General features: G+C 38.5%; 1 protein-coding gene across 1 annotated transcript in view; it reads left to right on the top strand.

The window, feature by feature from the left end:
* The window catches only part of LOC101344191 (tolloid-like protein 1), a 271,716-nt gene that overhangs the window by 150,958 nt on the left and 96,763 nt on the right, over positions 1 to 23,995 (top strand). Inside the window, exons 6-8 of the mRNA XM_004390077.1 lie at positions 8,823 to 9,001; positions 15,902 to 16,007; positions 20,598 to 20,722. Of these exons, the coding sequence (XP_004390134.1) occupies positions 8,823 to 9,001; positions 15,902 to 16,007; positions 20,598 to 20,722 (410 nt within the window). The remainder of the gene's footprint in view (positions 1 to 8,822; positions 9,002 to 15,901; positions 16,008 to 20,597; positions 20,723 to 23,995) is intronic.

Here is a 23,995-nt window from a genome sequence, read left to right as displayed (position 1 = left end):
GCTGATGTTTGTGTGTTGATTTTGAACCTTGCCCTTTTGCTGAGTCCTTCTATTAGTTCTAGTAACTTTCTTGTGGAGTTTCTGGGATTTTCTATGTATAGGATCATGTCATCTGTGAATAAGGATAGTTTTACTTCTTCCTTTCCAATTTAGTACCCTTTATTTCCCTTTCTTGCCTTACTGCTCTGGTTAAGACTTCTAGTACAGTATTGAATAAGATTGGTGATAAAGAGCATCCTTGTCTTGTTGCTGTTCTCAAGGGGAATGCTTTCAATCTTCATTGGAAAAAAATGTTAGCTGTTGTTTTTGCATATATGCCCTTAACTGTGTTGAGAAATTTCCCTTCTATTCCTATTTTTCTGAGAGTTTTTATCAGGAAAGGCTGTTGGATTTTATCAAATGCCTTTTCTGCATCGATTGAGATGATCACGTGATTCCTTTCTTTTGTTTCATTTATGTGGTGAATTATGTTGATTTTCTAATGTTAAACCACCCTAGCATCTCTGGTATGAATTTCACCTAATAATGATGTATTATTTATTGATATGCTGTTGAATTCTGTTGGTTATAATTTTGTTTATAATTTTTATGTCTATATTCATGAGGGATATTGGTCTGTAATTTTTTTGTGGTGTCTTTGCCTGGCTTTGGTATCAGAGTTATTCTGGCTTCGTGGAATGAATTAGGGAGTATTCCTTCCTTTTCTGTGTTCCGGAATAGTTTGAGTAGAATTGGTGTCAACTCTTTTCTGAATGTTTGATGAAATTCTCCGGTGATGCCGTATGGGCCAGGGCTTTTTTCTGTTGGGAGTTTTTTTTATGACATCTTCAATTTCTTCTTTTGTTATGAATCTATTTAGATTTTCTACCTCTATTTGTGTTAGCTTAAGTGGGTGGTATGTGTCTTAGTTATCCAGTGCTGCTACAACAGAAATACCACAAGTGGATGGCTTTAACAAAGAGAAGTCTATTTTCTCAAAGTCAGAGTAGGCTAAGAGTCCAAATTCAGGGCGTCAGCTCCAGGGGAAGGCTTTTTCTCTCCGTCGGCCTTCTTCTCTTCGGTGTTCCCCTGGACTAGGAGCTTCTCCGGGCAGGGACACCGGTCCAAAGGATGCGCTCTGCTCCCAGCACTGCTTTGTTGATGGTATGAGGTCCCCCATTCTCTACTTGCCTCCCTTTCCTTTTATCTCTTGAGAGATAAAAGGTGGTGCAGGCCACACCCCAGGGAAACTCCCTTTTCGTTGGATCAGGGATGTCACCTGAGTAGGGGTGGTGTTAAATTCCACTCTAATCCTCTTTAACATGAAATTACAATCACAAAATGGAGGACAACGACACAATTCTGGGAATCATGGCTTAGTCAAATTGTTACACACATTTTTGGGGGGACATAATTCAATCCATGACATTCCACGCTTTGGCCCCCCAAAAATCACATCCTTGCAACATGCAAAACATATTCACCCGATCATATCACAGCCAAAGTCTTAACTCCAAGTCTAAAATCCAGAAATTCCTCTTCATCTGTGAAATCTAGAATACAAGCTATCTGCTTCCAAAGGTACAACTGCAGAACAGGCACAAGCTAGACATTTCCATTACAAATGGGAGAAACTAGAGGAAAAGAAGGGATAACAGGCACCAAGCAGGTCAGCAGAACGCATTACATTAGCCCTCAAGGCTTTGAAAATAAACCTCTGTTATCTGAGACAATTTACACAATGGCCCTGCCCTCCAGACTCCAGGTATTGGCCACAGTCTCCAGATTCTGAGTAGAGGCCCCTCAGCCCTGGGCTTCAGCTCCGCCTTCCAGGCCCACTGGGACAGCAACTCTGCTCCCTCGGCTTTAGGTGCACCATTCTCCCAGTCCATCTGAGTGGGACTCCACCCTTAGAAACACCAGAGGCCATGGCTCCACCCTTGGAAACCCCAGAGGTCATGGCCATACCTTTTGAGACTGAGGCAGCTCAGCTTCTTGTGTCCCTTGTCTCTTCAGCTTCTGCTTCTGTTTCCTGTGGCCTCTCAGCCCTCGGGCCTCACGCCCGCATCTGCCCTGCTGGGGCAAGTGTTCCAAAGCTCTGTAGCTCCACCAGTAAGTGCCCGGAGGCACCCCACTCCACCAGAAAGCCTCGTTCACGCAGACACTCAGCTCTCTCGCTCTGTGGGTTGGCTCCAGCGCTGTCTCGCACTGGTATCCTGGTTCTGCTGCTGGTGGTTCCCTGCTGTTGCCACTTCTCTACGGATGCAGGTTCTCTGCTATTGCTGGCCCTCTGCTGCTGCCACTCATCTGTCCATTCAGTTTCAAAACTACTTCCACATTTTATGTATCTGTTAGAGCAGCACCCCGCTCTCTCGGTACCAAATTCTGTCTTAGTCATCTAGTGCTGCTATAGCAGAAATACCACAAGTGGATGGCTTTAACAAAGAGAAATTTGTTTCCTCACAGTTAAATTAGGCTAAAAGTCCAAATTCAGGGCGTCAGCTCCAGGGGAAGGCTTTTTCTCTCTGTCAGCCTTCTTCTCTTCGGTTTTCCCCTGGACTAGGAGCTTCTCTGGGCAGGGGCACCGGTCCAAAGGATGCGCTCTGCTCCCGCACTGCTTTCTTGATGGTATGAGGTCCCCCATTCTCTACTTGCTTCCCTTTCCTTTTATCTTTTGAGAGATAAAAGGTGGTGCAGGCCACACCCCAGGGAAACTCCCTTTACACTGGATCAGGGATGTGACCTGAGTAAGGGTGGTGTTAAATTCCACTCTAATCCTCTTTAACATAAAATTACAATCACAAAATGGAGGCCAACCACACAATTCTGGGAATCATGGCCCAGCCAAATTGTTACACACATTTTTTGGGGGACATAATTCAACCCATGACAGTATGTTTCTAGAACTTTGTCCATTTCTTCTAGGTTTTTAAATGGTTGGAACACAATTTTTCATAATATTCTGTTCTGATCCTCCTTATCTCAGTTGGTTCACCTCTTCATTCTTTACATCCATGTAATAATTAAAGGTCCAATTCTAGACCTTCCTTCCTTCTTTTTGGTTATCTGATGGGAATGGATATCACTCAGATTGCATATTTCTAAATATGTAATGTATTCAGATTAAGGCACTGTTCCTCCTTCCTACCTTTTGATTTTGTAAAACACGTCAAAAGTGCTGATCACTTGTGAATTTACTGTTCAATTTCCATTTGTCGCAAATCCATATGTCTATTCATTTTCCGTTATTAATTTGGTTATTTCCAAAGTTTTCATTGTATGTGTTTTACCCTGCCCGACTGTTTCCCCCATTCACTATCACGTCTTCGTGTTTTTGTTCCTGATATTTTAGCTGCTTGGAATGACTCTACTCTCCTTTGCCGTCAGTTGGACTCTTCCACACCTTTCATGCTCAGCCATTCCTGCGCTTCTCACAGCGGGGTTTTGCTCTCCCCACTGCTAGAGCAGTTATATTACCACAGCTTGCTCCAATGTCTATCTTTGTCAGTAGTGAGGGAGGGACCTTATGTCTGTGTCGCTCATGACATCCATACACTGCCTTACATGTACATGATCAAGAAGTTATTAACAATTTACACATCATCTAAGCACATCGTGGAAACCCTGGTGGCACAATGGTTAAGGGTTTGGCTGCTAACCAAAAGGTCAGCAGTTCAAATCTACCAGGTGCTCCTTGGAAGCCCTGCAAGGCAGTTCTGCCCTGTCCTATAGGGTCGCCATGAGTTGGAAGACTTGATGGCAACGGGTTTGGGGTTTTTTTTGGTTTTTAAGCACATTGCATGTAATCCTAAAATAAAAGAACGTAAGAATTTGAAGCGGTATTGGAGAACGTGTACTTTAATTATTTTAGAGATGTGGAAACTGGAGTTGTGACTTGCCCAAAGATAAATCCTATAGTTGCACTCCTAAAGCTGGACTCTTGACTGTTTGTATATACATGTATTTGTGACTATTATAATAGTGATGTTGCATTTTGGTGATTTGTTTTGGTACTCAGTTTTACATTTTGAAGTTTGCTCTGCATTGTTTATCAAAGATGATAGATGATACTTTTTATAGGAATTGATCCTGCTATAGGAATTGATTAGCCTGTTTTAATCATTTTGTGGCTTTTAAATTTCATTTGAAATTACCATGATTAACCACAATTTCATGAAATTTTTATTTGATTGTTGTGGGGTTTTTTATTTTTATTTTTTGCTATGAAAATGTTACTCTTTCATCTCAGAAAAAAATTCATTTAAATTACTTAAGAGTTTGACATCTCATGTTATACAAAATACTGAGGGCCAAGTAGAATAAGATACATGCTATGTTACACACTTAACACTCCTATGGGACTTGTATATTGGGCCTTTTATCTCATAAGAGCTATGGCATGTGATGTTTAGCGTTTAAATGTAAATCACCATTGACTTTGGAGAGCCTGCAAGGTGGTGACAAGGATGTTGATGATGACATTCGTCAGTTCTATTTCTAACTTTAACCTGGTAGGTAAATACATCTTACCACTTAATATCATTTTATCATTTTGATTTAGCTTACCCAGCCAGTTTGCAAATAAAAAAATACGTGCTAGAATAATCTCCCCCATGGTTTTAATTTATAATTTAAATATGCAACAGTCTGCATCATCTAAGTAGCCCTGGAGGCACACAGTTTAGCACCTAGCTGCTAACTGAAAGGTTAGTGGTTTGAACCTACCCAGCAACACTGTGAAGGAAAGACCTGGAAAATTTCTACTGTAAAGAATACTGCCTAGAAAACCCTATGGGGCAGTTCTACTCTGTCACATGGGGTCACTATGAATTGAAATCTACTCAATGGTACCTATCAACAACAACAACTGTGTCATCTAGAACATTATATTTCCCACCTGATTAAATAAATATTTATTGCATGCCTGTTCCGTGTCAGGCTATTTGGTGGGTGGAATAATAATAATACAAAGTTTCAATTGAAGAGGAAAAATACACAGAGGAGTCAGAAGAGCAAAAACTGGTAAGGTAGGTGGCAATGCAGAGCAGCGGGGTATCCTGGAAGCCAGAGGAAAAATTAATGGGGGCAGAATATTGTTTATTGTTATAGCCACTGATCAGTTCTCAACAGTTATAGTGAAGGGGTGGGATTGAATGTCAGAAGTAGGTTTAAGGCTGAATGAGAGAGTATTAGGGACAGTCAGTATAGACGGCTATTTTATTCTTTCAAAAGTAGTTCCTGAATGCCGCCGTGTGCCAGGCACTGCTCTAGGTACTTGTGATGCATCAGTGAACAAAAAGACAAAGACTCCTGCCCTCATTTATCTTACACTCTAGTGGTGAAGCTTCAATGTTAATGACCTCTCCTGAAGAGTTTGTTATAGAAAACTCATTAAATAAAAAATTGAATTGAGTCATTTAAATGGAAAAGCACCTGTCCTTAACCTAAATAATTGACAGTATTTAAAGTACAGAAGTTGAAAAGTTAAAATGAATTACAACTTTACAGATACCCTGATGGATTAAGTGATAGGCAAGTTTCAAAGATGTTTTTGTTTACCGTCCCAAGGCAAAAGTAAGGAATATCAGACTTTAGATTACCTGATTACATTTTTCTTGTTTAGGGAGAGATCTTGTTTTCCTAAAACGGTATATAGCCCTTATAATGGTTAAGCTTTAAAAATGACACATAAATTATAAACAAAAATTCAAAAGCCGTATCAAGAAAATGGCATCCAACCTGGGTGACATTAGAAACTAAGATAGTATCTAGACATGTTTAAACCATGCTTTTTTTTTTTTTTTTAAATTGCATATTACTCTGTTGTGGTGCAGTGGGTTTCTTTTATGTGAACTTTCTGGGCCTAGGTTTGCAGTTCTATCAAAATGATTGACTGGGCTGCAGTCTGCCAAGCGATTGGTCTGTTGGCTATCCACCTAAGCAGCTTGCAAGGATTGGTTGACTTGCCATCCACACAAACAGCTTGAAAGGATTGGTTAGTTTGTTATCAGCATTAATGTCTTCCGAGGATTGGTCAGTTTGCTATCCACAAATGTAGCTTGCAATCCACCCAATAGGATCGGTTGGTTTATGATCTACCTAAGGGATTGGTTGGTTTACAATCCTGCTAAGAAAACCATGCCTTGAAATGTACAAGCAGTTTTCCTATATAAGCAGCCAGTCTCACAGAGGTTTTTTGAGGACCTCATGATCAGCAAGAGCTTGGAGAGAAGCACCGTCCTTTGGACCCAGTTCCCTGCTCTGAGAACCTCCTGGATCTGAGTAAAACGGTTATAACCCTGAGCTAGCAACACTCACTAAGCTGATGACACTGAACTCCAAGGACAACAGTAGGAATCCCAGAGAAGAGAAATAGTGTCAGAAAGACCCAGAAGGTGCCCAGGAGCAGAGAGAGCCATCAGGTGGGAGCAGTGGGCAGAATCAGTCCACAGAGAAATGGCAGTGATGGAAAGAGTCAGCTCACAGAGCAGAGGTCACCAATGTAGCTGAGTGCCCCATAAAGGGGAAGCAATCACAGTGGATATATCTCTGCCCAGACGGGGCCAAGACGGGGCTGAGAGAGGTCTGTCTGAGGCGGCCAAGAGGAGGCCTGTCCAGTACAGGGGAGGGGGGCGAGAGGAAGTCTGTACCGAAGGCACCAGGAGGCCTGTTCTGAGTGAGCTGACAGGATGCCTGTCCAGAGGGAGCCAAGAGTAGGCCTGTCCGGAGGGGCCTGAGAGGTGGTCCACAGAAACTTGGACATACACCCTACAGGGGTTGCCCATCAAACAATTTTGCCTCGAGAGCTATTGTAATACCAGCCTAACCCTGGCAGTGGCCCCGGGTTGTCCCAAAGCTGCTGGTTGACAGCTAGACCAGTCAGCACAGGGGACCAGACCCAGCCAAGAAAAGCTGCAGAGGGAGAGAGAGAACAAACACAGCCACAATGCACCTGCCCTGAGCTGGAGACACACAGACTGAGAGAGAAAGAGACACCGGCTGATACCTGGTCCATGGCTTGCCTGCCGACTGACACAGAAATTTTGGAAGAGTGAGCAGGTCCCCTTTTAGAGGTAAATGGGTTCCTCTCCTATGACGCTATGTGGGGTACTCACAGGGGACCCGTTCACTTCAAATCTGCTCCTGTTGTTTACTATTTGCTTTCTGTAAGTAATCTGTTCCCACTGTTTACTGTTTATCTTCTATAAATGGTAACAGCTTTCAATTGTCAACATTTGGTAAAGTGTCTGTGTGTGGTACCCAGTGGGATGGGATAATAGGGTCTTTATCCTCGCAATCTAATGATTGCTTGGGATTTAGAGTACAACCTGTGTGTATACACCCATGTGCAGGCAGTTTCCCTGTCATCGCATACCTAATATTGTATGTGCATATATTCAGCTGTTTTTTTCATCTGAGCACCTAGATTTCTTCTGTTCCCTAGATAAATCTGGGATCAAAGCCACCACATTTTTCTTCTTTTACAGGACCATTGTAAAAGAATAGCTCTATGAATAAGACAGTGTGAAATATCTTTTTCCTTTTCGTTATGAAACCCCATCTTATTTATAGGAAATTTCTATGGGAGTGAGTATGCTAGAAAGGGTGTTTTTGATTAAATAAATTGACGACATTGCTTGACTGCAAAATTTCTTATCTGAATATAACCATTAAGAATGACTCAGTGTGGATAATTTAATTGCTATATAATCATCAGGTATTTCAATTTCATTGCTATTGCTTTAAGGTAGCAAATATTTCAGTTTACCTCTCTCCAAAATTCACATATTTTGAGTTTTTCTACACCTAATAATTTAATGTTTGCATATTAATAAATAACAATGTAGGTATTAAAAAACATATTATTATTAAAAAAACTACCTGGTTGTCAAAATACAATTCACTCAGATTTTCCTGTCAGCACCTCTCTCTTCTTTCTATTGTTGACTAATTAAGCTTTAATTAATGGTTATAATAGGTTCATAAATAATGAGCCCCCATTAGTTCATCTAATTCCTGTTGTCTGGGTTAACATGCTTAGGAGTTTAAAGCCATCAGAATCACTCAATTTGAGAAAAAGGGGAGGTGGAATATTCATATTTAGTAACAATAAAAAAGGCTGTCAAATATAATTTGGATGTTGAAGCAGTGAAATTTCTTTTACAAATTTGAGAGATTAATTTTTGGCAATTTTCTTTTTTAATTTGATAAACAAGAAAAGATGTTTCACAGTGTCTTGTTCACTATGATTCTCCACTATTCAAGGCCAATTATTTAGTGCCCTCTATTGTACATAATGCATTCAGCTGCTAACCAAAAGGTCAGCAGTTCCAATCCACCAGCCGCGCCTTGGAAACCCTATGGGGGAGTTCTACTCTGTCCTAAGCGGAGTTATGAGTTGGAATCGACCTGAAGACAACGGGTTTGTTTTTTTGGTTTATTGTACATAATATGGAGCCCTGGTGGCACAGTGGTTAAGGTGCTCGGCTGCTAACCAAAAGTCGGCAGTTCAAACCCACCCACCACTCTGCAGGAGAAAGATGGGAGTCTGCTTCCATAAAGAGCACAGCCTTGGAAACCCTATGGGGCAGTTCTACTCTGTCTTGTAGGGTCACTATGAGTCAGAATCGACTCAACAGCAGTGAGTTTGGTTTGGTTTTTTATTTGTACATAATTATATCAGGATACTAGAAATTAGACATATTCATCAATGAAAGGCTGTAATGCCTCGGAATGCATTGGACTTTAGAGTTTACCACAGTTCTTTACAAAAGTTTCTCCAGGTTGTAATTCACCCAGCATCACCCTTTCGATCATCATCCCCACTTTCTACTTTATTCCAGATGCTGTTCGTATGTAGGTCGGCGGGGAAATGGACCTCAGGCCATCTCTATTGGCAAGAACTGTGATAAATTTGGAATTGTGGTTCATGAATTGGGCCATGTGATAGGCTTTTGGCATGAACACACACGACCAGATCGAGATAACCACGTAACCATCATAAGAGAAAACATCCAGCCAGGTGAGAAACTTCAGAGTGTACTGGCTTTAAAAGCTGATTCAACATCTTTGAATTGCACTTTTAATATTTATTATTTAACTTCTTGAAAAATATAAAGTGATTATTTAATATAGTAGAAGCAACATTTTTCTTGATTAAAGAATACCCATGATGGTTTTACATATGTATTTAATTTTTCTTTCTTGGAAACTGAAAGATCTTATGTGTCTTTTAGGCTTGTTTGCTTTCTTAAGACTTAGCTGTGTGTTTCTAAACTTCTGGGCTTTCCAAGAATGAGTGTGGGCTATTGAACCATAGATTAATATAATAAATGTTTCTTTTTTATTTAAGCTTTTTCTGTAATGACTTCTGGAACTTATGTCGAAGAGATTTGAAAAGATCCAAGGTTTGCCATCAGATATGCTGTTTTATCTTAGGAATCTATATTATTCTTAGGATAATTTTTGGAAAAAAATTCCAGGGAAATAAGTCATTACCTGAATAGCCTAAATAGTTGGAGATTTTTCCCTTAAACTTGACTACCTTAAAAACAAATTCTTAAAAATGTTTTCGGTAGTTGAAGTATAATTTATAATTAATATAATTTCTATGACAGTTGGTGTGTGATAATAGCCTAAGTTTAAAGCTTTTCATTTATTCTTTTGATGTTCACATTTGTAAAGATCAGTACATTTTAATTGCCCCTGAACCCCAAATTCTATCATGCAGAATGTTCTTGTAAGGTAGTTTGCATTTTACGCTTGAGCAAAGTAAAAATGTGTCCTTATTTCCTAATGTCCACTTTTAAGTTAGAAACATGGAACTCCACAGAATTTCCACATATTTGGTACCAATTATTTATTGATACCCTAGTCTCACATACCGTGGACATATTATCAGGAGGGACCAGTCTCCGGAGAAAGACATGATGCTTGGTAAAGTAGAGGGTCAGTGAAACTGAGGAAGATCCTCAACGAGATGGATCAACACAGTGGCTGCAACAAGGGCTCAAACAGCAATGGTTGTGAGGATGGTGCAGGACTTGGCAGTGTTTTGTTCTGTTGTACATAGGGTCACTGTGAGTTGAACTGACTTGATGGCACCTAACAACAACAGTGGGTGACGCACTTCCTGTCATGAAAAAATACAACTGCTCTCAAATTCTTGTGTGGGATATATTCAAACTGTTGGAAGCGAGTGAGAAAAGTGACAATAGTCTATGTTGAGAATACTGTAGAATTCAAATGATGTGTGACTAAAGGTACCTTGGTGAGTCAAGGGAGATGTCACAAAGGAAATTAAATTTAGAAGTAAAATACAGGTGTTCTTTACAGACAGAAGAGTGATTGAAATTCTAAGCTGAAGGAACATCATGATAAAAACTGCAATTACAGGAAGTTGAATTATCTTTTTTTGCCCATTGTAGCTGCATGGTAAGTTACACGTGGAAGACTAGTTGATGATGACCTGGGAAGGTTAGATCATGGAGGGGGTTAAATATAAAGCTAGGAAATTTAGATTTCATCCTTTAGCTCCTGGGGAATAATTGAAGTATTGTAAGCAGAGAAAGTTTATGTTAAAAAAAAATAATTCTGTCAGTTGTAAGAATCATAAACTGGGAGTGGAAAAGTGGGGGTGGGAAGCTTGAAGTCAGGACAACCTGTTAGAAGCCTATATCAGTAGTTCATGAGAGATGACTTAGTCCTCAACTGGCGTACCATAGGCCAAGAGGAAAAAGAGGAATAGTCTTTCAAAAATATTTTAAGAGAAGCATCATTATGTGAGGGGAAATCTTGAAGGTTTTATTTTTAAGCAACAGAATGAATGGTGGTACTATAAACTGATATAATAAATGTAAATAAAAGGGCATGTTTTTGAGATGAAGAAAGACAAATAATTGTTTTATTTAGCATGTCCTTGAGTTTGAGAAGACTTTTGATGTAGAAATGTTTTTGTCTCCAAGTCTTTGCACATTTCTTTATATTACTTTACTTTGTCTTCTCAAGCTACTCTTTGAAATCTTCTGTTCAGCTCTTTTACTTCATCATTTCTTCTTTTTGCTTTAGCTACTCTACATTCAGGAACAAATTTCAGAGTCTCTTCTGCCATCCATTTTCATGTTTTCTTTCTTTCCTGTCTTTTTAATGACCTTTTGCTTTCTTCATGTATGGTGTCCTTGATGTCATCCCACAGCTCGTCTGGTCTTTGGTCATTAGTGTTCAATGCATCAAACGTATTCTTGAGAAGGTCTCTAAATTCAAGCGGAATATATTCAAGGTTGTATTTTGGCTGTCATAGACTGGTTTTAATTTTCTTCAGCTTCAATTTGAACTTGCATATGAGCAACTGATGGTCTGTTCCACGGTCAGGCCCTGGCCTTGTTCTGACTAATGATATTGAGCTTCTCCATAGTCTCTTCACAGATGTAGTTGATTTGATTCCTGTGCATTCCATTTGGTGAAATCCATAATCGCTGTTTATGTTGTTGAAAAAAAGTATTTCCAATGAAAAAGTCATTGTTCTTGCAAAATTCTGTCATGAGATCAGTATCATTTCTATCTCCAAGACTGTATTTTCCAACTACTGACCTTCTTTGTTTCCAACTTTCTCCTTCCAATCACTGTTAATTGTCGATGAGTCTTGATTGCATGTTTGATCAATTTCAGACTGCAGAAGTTGTTTAAAATCTTCCATTTCTTCATCTTTGGCATTAGTGGTTAGCGTGAAAATTTTAATAGTAATCATATTAACAGGTCTTTCTACTAGGCACGTGGATATTATCCTGTCACTGACAACACCGTACTTCGGGATAGATTTTGAAATATTCTTTTTGACAACGAATATGACACCATTCCTCTTCAATCTGTCTTTCCTGGCATAGTAGACCGTATGATTGTCTGATTCACAATGGCCACTACTCGTCCATTTCAGCTCACTAATGCCTAAGATATGGATCTTCAAGTGTTACATTTCCGTTTTGACAACTTCCAGTTTTCCTTGACTCATACTTGGCACATTCCATGTTATGATTACTAATGAATGTTTGCAGCCATTTCTTCTCATTTTGAGCCATGCCACATGAGCAAATGAACGTTCTGAAAGCTTTACCCCACCCATCAGATTCAGATCGACTCTAGTTTGAGGAGGCAGCTCTCCTCCAGTTGTATATTGAGTGGCTTCCGATCTGAGTGGCTCATCTTCCGGCGCTATATCAGACAATGTTCTGCTGCTATCCATAAGATTTTCACTGGCTCATTTTTTTCAGAAGTAGATTCTCTGGCCCTTCTTCCTAGTGTGTCTTCATCTGGAAGCTCTGCTGAAATCTTTACACCATGGTTGACCCTGCTAGTATCTGAAATGCCGGTGGCATAGCTTCCAGCATCACAGCAACAGAGAAGGCACTAGGGTGCACCAAACTGACAGACGAGTGATGGACCTTAAAAATGTATATGTTATAATATATATACCGTTGTTTATGAAGATGAGAGTTTTAACAATTGCTTCTTCCAGTGTTGAAGAAAATGCAGAGCATTTCCTGAGAATGGTTGTAACACAGAAAGTCATACCACAGATTTATAAACACATGTTTTGCCATATGTGCTGGTCAGTTTATTAAAAACCACTTATTGAATGTACTCATTCAATGATAGACTTAAAGACTTTAGTCTGGGAATTGAATCCTATAACTCCAGGCTGATTCCCACATTCTTAATGCTCAAATGAGGGTACCAGGTTTCCTTATCACGTAGAGGAAAGACATTATACTCTGTGGTATCACTCAGTTTCTTTATTGCCCTTCAAAAACTCTTTATTCATGTGCTATTTTTACATTGAGTAGAAATATGGTAATTGGAATAAAAACTTAGTTAGATGAGTAGTATAATAGTTCCATTTTGAGCCTCAGCCTTGAATTTTGAATTGTAATACTTCTCCTTTATATTTGATGTTTCGAAGCTTTTTAAGTTACGTAAATGAGATGACTTGCACCTTCTTTGGCTGCTTTAATTGGGAAGGTTGAGACATTGAAACCTGAACTGTATTAGAAGAAGTGTTCTGCTTCTGGAACCATTGATGTAGATTTACATATTTAAACTCTGTGGTGTTTTCAAATTTCAACAACTAATATTAAGATATGGAAATAACCAGTTGAGAAACCAATTAAAAATGGACAATGTCCAGAATTTTAAAATAACATGGTAATAAAATTGAAACTAATAATAATTATTAAATTCTGAACCATATTTTTCTTTTTTTCCTCATTCAAAAATCTGTACACAAATTGTTGCAATCCCTGCAATGTGTCAGCACCCTCCCCTTTTCCACCCCAGGTTCCCCATTTCCATTTGTCCAGTTTTCCTATCCCTTCCTGTCTTCTTGTCTTTGCTTTTGGACAGGTGTTGCTCATTTTGTCTCCTATACTTGATTGATTTAAAAAGCACGTTCCTCACGTGTGTTATTGTTTGTTCTATAGGCCTGTCTAATCTTTGGCTTAAAGGTGAACTTCAGGAGTGGCTTCAGTTCTGAGTTAGACGGGTTTCCAGGGGCCATAGTCTCAGGGGTTCCTCCACTCTGTCAGACCAGTAAGTCTGGTCTTTTTTGTGAATTTGAATTTTGTTCTACATTTTTCTCCCACTCTGTCCAGGGCCTTCTATTGTGATCCCTGTCAAAGCAGTAGGTAGTGGGAGCTGGGCACCATCTAGTTCTGGGCTCAGGCTGTTGCAGGCTGTGATCATGTAGTCCATTAGTCCTTTGGACTAATATTTTTCTAGTTTTTTTGGTTTTCTTCATTCTCCTTTGCTTCAGAAAGGATGGGACCAATAGATGTATCATTGACAGCTGCTTGAATTTTAAGACCCCAGATGCTACTCACCAAAGTGGGATGTAGAGCATTTTATTTATGAACTGTGTTATGCCAATTGACCTACATGCCCCCAGAGACTATAGTCCCTAGCCCTCAGCCCCAGTAACTCAGTTCCTCGAGGTGTTTGGATATGTCTATAAAGCTTCTATGACTGTGCCCCCTTTGTGCTCTATTATTTATATGAATATACATCCTGTACATACAAATATATGTGTAAATATATCCACAGCCTAACCTATACAAGTACTTGAGTATACTCCTATACTCCTTCCCCTATTCAGCATATGTATCTGCCCATGTATCTGCTTGTAAGTTATTATTTGTTTTTACCGTTGTTGTAGGTTTGTATATGCTGTAGTATTTACTGTGGTTTCTTCTTCTTTTTTTTTTCCTGTGTTCCTCTAAATGTCTTCCTTTGCCTTGGTCATGTTGTGCTGACTTCCCCTATATTGTGTATTGTCTTTCCTTTCACCAAAGTTAACATTTGTTTGCTACCTGGAGAGTGATTTCCCCTCCTCATCCGTCCCCTCCCTTGTAACCATCAAATATTGTTTCTTCCTGTGTGTAAAGGTTGTCTTGAGTTTTTATAATAGTGGTCTCATGCAATATTTGTCCTTTTGTGATTGACTTATTTCGCTCAGCATAATGCTTTCCAGATTTATCCACGTTATGAGATGTTTTGTGGATTCATCATTGTTCTTTATCATTGCGTGGTGTTCCGTTGTGTATATGTACCATAAGGTGTTTATCTATTCATCTGTTGATGGACACTTAGTTTGTTTCCATCTTTTTGCTATTGTGAATAATGCTACAGTGAACATGGGTGTGTTTATATCTATTTGTGTGACAGCTCTTATTTCTCCAGGATGTATTCCTAGGAGTGAGATTGCTGAATCATATGGTATTTCTATTTCTAGGTTTTTAAGGAAGCAGCATATTGTTTTCCTTAGTGGTTGTTCCATTTTACGGAGCCCTGGTGGCACAGTGGTTAAGAGCTCGGCTACTAACCAAAAGGTCAGCAGTTCAAATCCACCAGCGACTCTTTGGAAACCTATGAGGCAGCTCTACCCTGTCCTTTGGGGTCACTATGAGTCGGAATCGACTAGATGGCAACGGGTTTGGTTTTTACCATTTCACATTCTCACCAGCAGTGTATGAGAATTCCAATCTCCCCACAACCTCGCCCGCATTTATTGTTTTCTGAATTTTTGATCAGTGCTATTCATGCTGGGGAACCATATTCTTTTTGATCCAAAATCCCTTAAAGTACAACCTCCTTTTTGTCAAGCAGAACTTTGCTTAATTTTTTAATGAAAGTAGAAGGTTTGCTGCGGTTTTATCTTTAGTGATGAAGTCTCATAGCTAAAGCCTGCAGGTTTCTTTGTGCATATGCTGAAGTTGTTGTGGTTGTCATCCGGTCAATTCTGGCTCATGGCAACCCCATACGTGCAGAGTAGAACTGTAGTCTGTAGGGTGTTCAAGGTTGTGACCTTTTGGAAGCAGTTCACCAGACCTCACTTGCGAGGCATCTCTGGGTGGGTTTAAACCACCAATCTTTTTGTTAGTAGTCCAGTGCTTAACCATTTTCGCCGCCCAGAGACTCCTGCATATGCTAAGAGTCTTTTTTATATTCTTTCCGGTGTTTTATGGAAAGAGTCTAAAGCAAACAGTAAGATGTAGGCATTAGGTAAAAATGTAACTTTTTTAAGAAAATCATTGCATATAGCAGCAAAAAAAGCAATTGTTAAACAGGCAAATATTATGAGACGGTAAAAAAATATACGTAGAAAACAAACTCAAAGTATGCTTTTGGTAGTCGACCTTTTTGCAGAAATTAACTTACTAATGGAATTCAGTATTGATCTTTCAATATGATATTAAAGTGTAATCCGTGGTATTAGATGCCTGCTTTAGCTTAGCTTGGTGTTAGTATGAAAATGCATCCAGCGCGAAGATCAGCCATTTAGCAAAGGGCAGATAGAGGCCTGGGAAGGGCTCTTCCTGTTCTCTTTTCTCCTTGTTGAAAGGCTTCTAAGCTGTTGTTTATTCCTGATTCTTAGGTCAAGAGTACAATTTTCTGAAGATGGAGCCAGGAGAAGTGAACTCACTTGGAGAGAGATATGATTTTGACAGCATCATGCACTATGCCAGGAACACCTTCTCAAGGTTGGAGTCTCAGGTTATACCTTTTGACTTTTAATTCCTTTCCTCTGTGTGGCCCCTCACAAAGCTGTGTTTGACATTATCACTAAAACCACTTTTAAATACTGCCGTCTCGTGGCAGAAGTGGAAAAATGTTTGATTAGCATTTACAGTGAACATCAGGCATTTAAAGAGGTTTTAAAATGCATTTTCACGTTTTCTGTCAAATACGTGAATACATCATGATAATTCAAGTAGTATAAATGAATTAAATTATTTTATATTTCTAAGTCATAAAAAGTTCAATGAAAGCGATTGCGGAACCAATCAGCACGTTAGACTCTCAAAGCATTGCTTAATGGAAATTTGGCATAGGGATCCTGGTGGTTGAATTGCGATGTTACATTCTCCACGTAACTAGTCTTCTATACTGTCTGTGTTATGATTGCTCAAGTAAGTACTAGTCATGCTCAGAAACCGATATTACTAAATTCATTGTCAAAGAACATGTTAGAAAGATATTTTACTTCCTATAATTTAGAATTACATTTCACCGCTTATTAATCTTAAAATTATTTCCTTACTGACTGAATGCTATTTTTTGAGAGTGTAATAAATTTAAGTCTTGATCTACTTCATTCTTAAGATGATGCCATCAAGCTAACAGTCAGTTGCCAGGTAAGGAATTTGGGACTGTGAAACCATTGAACTCATCTCTTTTTTCCATTTTCTGCCCATTTTGTGCTCATACGCCTACCTCAGCTCACTTATTTTGTCTACTTTCTGTTCATTTCACCACTCATGAACTCATTAACATCTATTTGTAAAAGCAGGGTCAGAAGAAGAGAAAAAAATCAGATTACTTTCAGTGCTTAAACAAATGTTGGTAAAACATAAGAGAAAAATTTTCAAACGAGCTCTGAATACTTGGACACACTTTTAGGGTATGCTTTTTTTTAAGACCAAATTTTATAACTTAAAAAAAAATAGTGTTAATTGTATTTTAAAAAACATTACTTCTTAAAGTATATACGGTATATTTTTTGTTCAAATACAATAACTAAGCCCATTTTTTTTCTGCAATTAGAATTTAAGTTTTGATAGACATATACCCTGAAATTTGGCTTGAAATTAATTTTGAAGAGTTGCAAAGCTTTATTTACAGGTCAATGTGTGCAATTCAGTTTTGTTTAAAAACGTGACAGACAAGATTGAGTCCCAGTTCAGCCAAAGTGTTCTGAATTATATTATTCAGAACTAACCTGAGTGTTGATTTTCTGGAGCAGAGGAGGTACTGGGGAGGAATGTGGAGAATAATAATTTACTTTTTCTGTTCTTCATAGATGTGAAGTCTATACAAAAGTTTGAAATATAGATTTCCTGGTATCCAGTATTACCCTTGCGTGCTAAATTGCTTCTTTCCCCATAAACCACTCAGCTCTCACTGCCTGTACCCCGCCTGCCCTCACACCCACCTTTGCTTTGCATGGCGATCAGCCTTGACCTATTATCCTGTCTTATGTCTCAAAATTACCCCACATTCATTTTTTTCTAAATCAACTTATATTTCTACAGTGCAAGCGACCTTATCTGTTAGAAGGATAGTAGTCCAATTGGTCCAGTTCACATTATCTGATTGTTTTGAGTCTTAAACCCATTGCCATCTAGTTAATTCCGACTCATAGTGACCCTATAGGACAGAGCAGAACTGCCCCTAAGGAAATTTCATGGAAGCAGACTGCCACATCTTTCTCCCACGGGGTAGCTGGTGGGTTCCAACTGCAGACCTCTAGGTTAGCAGCTAAGCACTTAACCACTGCGCCCCTGAGGCTTTAAAGAGGATGTTTGCTAACTTGTACACAGATCTAAACGACTGGATTTCAGATGAAATATTTGTCATAGCTCTCAGCCACCACCCCCCCAAAAGTATTTGAAGTTTTATAGTTTCTTCTATTCTGAACCCACAGAGTCTATAAAAATTCCAATTGTTTTCAGAAAAGTAGCATGTCAGCAGATTTAGGAAGTCACTTGTAGGAACAATAGGGCTGGATCTATGGCCCTTTGGCTCTTTTTCCATGGATATTGTGTAATGTGACTGCTTGGAACTGGGGGTGGCACATTTTTCATTAGTAAGAGAATTGTAAAGTTTCATGAAGTTTCTTAAAAAGCATAGCTGATTTACTCTTTTAATGTAGATAAAATGAATGAAGTGGACCCAATACTATCTTTCTCTGGCGTATTGGTAGGGCCTCACCAAAGAGGTCTGGGAAGAGCCTCCTTGCTTAATGGCTGGGTTGTGGGAGGGAGAGAATTGTTGACTTCCTGACCACAAAGGAAGAACAAAAGAATGGGTGACTGACCTCCTTAGGGACAGAAGGGAGTTTATTTACATCAGTTGACAGAATGACCCAAGATTTATCATTCTATTGTTTGAGATTGAATATATCCAATCCAGATGTCCTCGACCTTTTAAAAATTGTATTTCTTTTGAAAGGTGGAAAAACGAAACCTTTTCCAAGATTATAAATGCATTTTTAGAAATAGAAAATATTGAATACTTCGTCATTACTGACGTAGTGCAGAAATTGTAGCACTTCGTTAATTTGAACCTGCTCAGCAAATGTTGACTTATGCAGCGTAGTAGAAGAATGAATGGCTTTTCTCAATTCTACCTTATAGCTAAACTTCCTCTGTCAATTGCATTGGCCTAGCTGGAGCTGCATCTTGCTAAGTTCATGCCACCTCTCACCTTAGGTGGTCAATTCCCATACGTCATTTGTCTTAGATTGAATTCATCCGGACGCTTAGATCTGGTTTTGAAGAATTCCAGTCTCCCTATCTGAGTTATGCAGGTTACATCTAAGGATCACCACGCTTTTCGTTACCTAGAAGCTCGGAAGGCCAGTCATAAATTACTCATAGATCCCTGTCACTACCTTGTTCATCATCTTCCAATAGATTAATGGTTGTCCTCTGGGTAAAAGTTAAATTCTCTGGCTAGTGCTCAAATACTTTATGGGTCCTCCAATCACTAGGCTGTTTTATTTCCTGTTCTTTCTCTCTGAGAATTCTCAACTCCCAGTGACCCACGTTGCTCTGTTCTTCACTTCCTTCTTAAATGTCAGCTTTCAAGTGAGTTTTTCTTTGAGCATCCTATTTAAAAGCTACCCCATCACTGCACAATTTATATGCATCTTCTCTCCTTTAGTTTTCTCCATAGTACTTGTCACTAAGCAGTCTTTGTGTAAGTCTGTCTCCCCCATTAGAACGTGAGAATCATAAAAGGGGGTTTCTGTTTGTTTTATTTATTACTGTAAATCCAGCCCTAAAACAATGCTTAGTAAATATTTCCTAAAGGAAGGAATAGAGTGGAAAATGTTGTTCTTTGAACCCATAGTTTAAATACAATTTACCCACTTATAAACTTTGGAAAGAAATGTTTGTTTTACCATTTACCCCATTTTAAAAGATTAAAAAAATTATATCTTACTTTAAAATATTTTTATAGAAACCTACTTTGAGGATTTTTTTGAAAATCCATAGGCACACATCCCAACCTTCCCACCAATAAAAATCAAAAAACCAAACCCTTTGCCATGGAGTTGATTCCGACTCATAGCGACCCTATAGGACAGGGCAGAGCTGCCCCATCGGGTTTCCAAGGAGCAGCTGGTGGATTTGAACTGCTGACCTTTTGGTTAACACTCATAGCTCTTAACCACTGCGCCGCCAGGGCTCCACCAATAAGAAGTCCATTTAACATTTAAGCTCAGTACTTCCTTTAGAAGCATAAATGTTAAGTATACATCGCAAAATAAGATGGTATCTTTAGTGTGCTATATTTAGGATTTTAAGTTATATATATTACTAAAAATAGTGAGGTTTATTATAACCTTGGGGCCAAAAACAACTCAGTTCCCAACTTATCATTATTATTCCTTAGTTTTTTTTTCTTATTAATTTTATCATGAAAAACCTTTTTATTTATTATATACATTCATGTCTTTTGCTGGGTGTGTGTATCATAATAAAATTGTTTGTTTTTTTTTAAACTATCCTGTCTAACTTTTGACATTCTGTTTTCCCTTGTTCTTTTTAGCAATGCTGCAATACTTGGACTTCAAGATTGTTGCTGTTCTTGTTAGGTGCCATTGAGTCATAGGTTAAATTAGCGGCCTCACTAAAAAATTATTTTATGTATGTTTCATTTGACTTTTACAGTTGGAGTAACCTCAGAAATATTTATCGTAGGTTGTTCTTAAGAAAATAGACCTATAAGAGAATTAACTGTTTTACCGCCTGGTAAATAAGGGTCACTTTGTTCTGCCTGGGAGACCCAAACAAAAGACATGGTGTAACTGTTGGGGGAATATATACTATTCTAGATATTTTTTAAAACAGTTTGTATGTATTTCATTATCGTTATTGACTTGACGCTAGACACACATTTAACACGCAAACTTGTTTTTCTACTTTGATGATCGTGTTTTGAAAGCCTAACACACTACTTAACACTCAGGACTTTGGCTATGAAAATAATAATCTTATATTTATGACGAATATATGAGTCTTAATTTGGCGACTTATGTGTGGCTTGCTTCTGATTTTTTTCAGGGGGATGTTTCTAGATACCATCCTGCCCTCCCGTGATGACAACGGCATACGTCCGGCCATTGGTCAGCGAACTCGATTAAGCAAAGGAGATATTGCACAGGCAAGAAAGCTGTATAGATGTCCAGGTATCGGATCATACAAACACACCGGCGTGATTGTGCTTGATTGTTATCTTCCAGTTTACTCCAACTCGTGCATGTCTCTCTCCATGCTGGCACGTGACATGTCAGTTCAAAGTCGGTAATCGTGAAACGAGGTACGAGAGAACTCTGGAATACCCCTGCTGAAGTACAGTGAAACCTGTGAAAGCCGGAACTCGAGGAGACCGCCTTGTTTTGCCAGATCCCACAGGTTCTCCCAGGTGTTTCACCTTTGGCAACGTGCAGTCTTACCACTTTTCTATCGTTCTCTGTTAGTGGAAAATATTAGCGTTTTCCTTCTCTAACAGGTTTCCACTTTACACAGGTTTCCGGCTTTCACAGGTTTTACAGTATAAACAAATGGCTGGAAATCAAATTCAAAAATCAAGACAGTATTTTTTTTTATTTTACGTTTAATGAGTAAAATATCAGGATTGTTTGATAGTTATGAATAATTAAATGGTTGCATGATTTTATAGTCTGATGCTGAGTTTCCTTGCCAATATAAAAAGAATATCATTTATTTAACTTTAGAATTGGATCCTGAAAGATCTTTTCCTTCAAGTTGGATCATTAATGGTATAAAAATTAAAATTTTTGTTAGTAGGAGTTTGGAACTTCATTGCAAAGAATAAGTTGTCTCACCATGTTGCTAGGAAGCTACTGTATGTTTTGCTGTCGAATAAAGTTGTGAAAAAAAAGATCGACATAAGATTTTATAAGAATGCTCCAAGGGAGTACTAGTGTTCTGTTGTTGTTATTAGGTGCTGTCGAGTCAGTTCCGACTCATAGAGACTCTGTGTACAACAGAATAAAACACTGCCCGGTCCTGTGCCATGTGCACAATCGTTGTTATGCTTGAGCCCGTTGTTGCAGCCACTGTGTCAATCCATCTCATTGAGGGTCTTTCTCTTTTTCGCTGATCCTGTACTTTACTAAGCATGATGTTCTTCTCCAGGGACTGATCCCTCCTGACAACATGTCCAAAGTCTGTAAGACTTAGTCTCACCATCCTTCTTTCTAAGGAGCATGCTGGTAGTACTTCTTCCAAGACAGATTTGTTCCTTCTTTCGGCAGTCCATGGTATATCCAATATTCTTCACTAACACCACAATTCAAAGGCATCACTTCTTCGGTCTTCCTTATTCATTGTCCAGCTTTCACATCCATATGATATGATTGAAAATACCATGGCTTGGGTCAGGTGCACCTTTGTCTTCAAGGTGATATCTTTGCTTTTCAAAACTTTAAAGAAGTCTTTTGCAGCAGATTGGTCCAATGCAAGGCGTCATTTGATTTCCTGACTGCTGCTTCCATGGGTGTTGATTGTGGATCCAAGTAAAATTAAATCCTTGACAACATCAATACTTTCTCCGTTTATCATGATGTTGCTTATTGGTCCACTTGTGAGGATTTTTGTTTTCTTAATGTTGAGGTGTAATCCATACTGAAGGCTGTGGTCTTTGATCTTCATCAGTAAGTGCTTCAAGTCCTCTTCACTTTCAACAAGCGAGGTTGTGTCATCTGCATAACACATGTTGTTAATGAGTCTTTCTCCAACCCTGATGCCCCATTCTTCTTATGTAGTCCAGCTTCTCAAATTATTTGCTTAGCATACAGGCTGAATAGGTATGGTGAAAAGAAATAAGCCTGACGCACACCTTTCCTGACTTTAAACTACAACTACAAAGAGTACTCTTGTTCTGTCCGAACAACTGCCTCTTGATCTATGTACAGGTTCCTCATGAGCACAGTAGTGTTCTGGAATCCCCATTTTTTGCAATGTTAGCCATACATGGATAACATATATAATAGTGTCTTAGTGGTCCAAAAAAGAAAAAAATATTCTGTATTCTAAATTAGGAATACTGTGAGCTGTATACATATGTATATTCATAATGCTTTAAAATATCCTATCTTAAAGGAACATGTTTAACTTTTCTTAATACAGTTTTTCCCAAAGTAGTTGTCCAAGGAAACTTCTTTTTATCCAATAATTACCCATAGAATTCACCTTGGGAAATACTGTTCTGGATACCAGGTTGTGTGTGCTAAAATAACCATGAAAGTTTTCATTGGTTCCTATTCTAATTTTTTTTACAGGGATATGATGAGTATATTAATCATTGAAGTTTTGCATAGAAACTTATGTTTGAAATACATTTGTCGTAAATTATTGGGGGCTTGCAATCATTTCCTGTGGTTTCTAGAGACAGTCCAGGAAGTTGTCCCTTTAGGGTAGAGGAGAAGACTATCTAATTCATTCACAAATGGCATATGTTCTCGTTGACATATAATAGAAAACCCTTTTATTGAGCAGGTTAAGAATCAAGTGCAAGCAAGGAGAAATGACTTAGCTGAATATCACAAGAAATAGATAGGAATTTCTTAACTTAGTACGTATGATGGGTCAATCCATGGATTCAACCAGATGCATTCTGTTGGAATTTCTTGGTAAGGAAGGGGTTTTCTCTCTCTGAAGATCAAATTTGCTAAGGAAAAATAGTAGAAATTATATATTTTTTCTATTTCTTTTTTGGAATGGTTGGTTTTCTTGTAAACTAGGCTTATTAGGTTTTCAAAAATATATTTAAGAGCTATCGAAATTTAATGCTGTATTTAAAACGTTTTATATCTTAATGATTCAGTATTGAGATTAAGCTTTAATGTTTTCTTTTGTTCACAAATCTATCTATCTATCTATTTATCTATCTAGCCATCTATCTAATTTTTCCATGTATCCGAAGAGGACTTCTACCTACTGTTTATAGATGTGTTTATTTGAGGCATATTTATTTAAGTTGTCTTCATATTTACATCAGTGCCTTTTTAAAACTGTTACATGTATTTACGTGAGATGCACATGCCTGCGTGGCATTAGTTTATTTATTATTTAAATTCAAATCTGTACAAGCAACTTGAGTTTCTAAGTAAATGGCACTACTACATGGGTGATCCTTGGCTAATTTCCAGCAGCACTGGGAGGATTATACTTTTTCACTTTCAAAGTAGAGCATCTGGGGAACGATTATGAGATTAACAGCAATTAAATAAATGAGCAATTCTCAATGAAAACCATTTTGATTGCCTGCCTGAATCCATGTGTATCTACATTACTTATTAAGAAGCAGGGTGGAGATGCTGCTGCACACCAAATTGTAGGAAACTCAATTTGATTATTTCAGCTAAGAAGTTATCAAACTTGTGACACTATCATTTGATTTTCAACCTATGGCTCTTGAATATTTTAACTATTAA

Source organism: Trichechus manatus, unplaced genomic scaffold, assembly GCF_000243295.1.
Source record: "Trichechus manatus latirostris isolate Lorelei unplaced genomic scaffold, TriManLat1.0 scaffold00281, whole genome shotgun sequence".
Taxonomy (NCBI): domain Eukaryota; kingdom Metazoa; phylum Chordata; class Mammalia; order Sirenia; family Trichechidae; genus Trichechus; species Trichechus manatus.
This window is presented reverse-complemented; position numbering and strand designations above follow the sequence as displayed.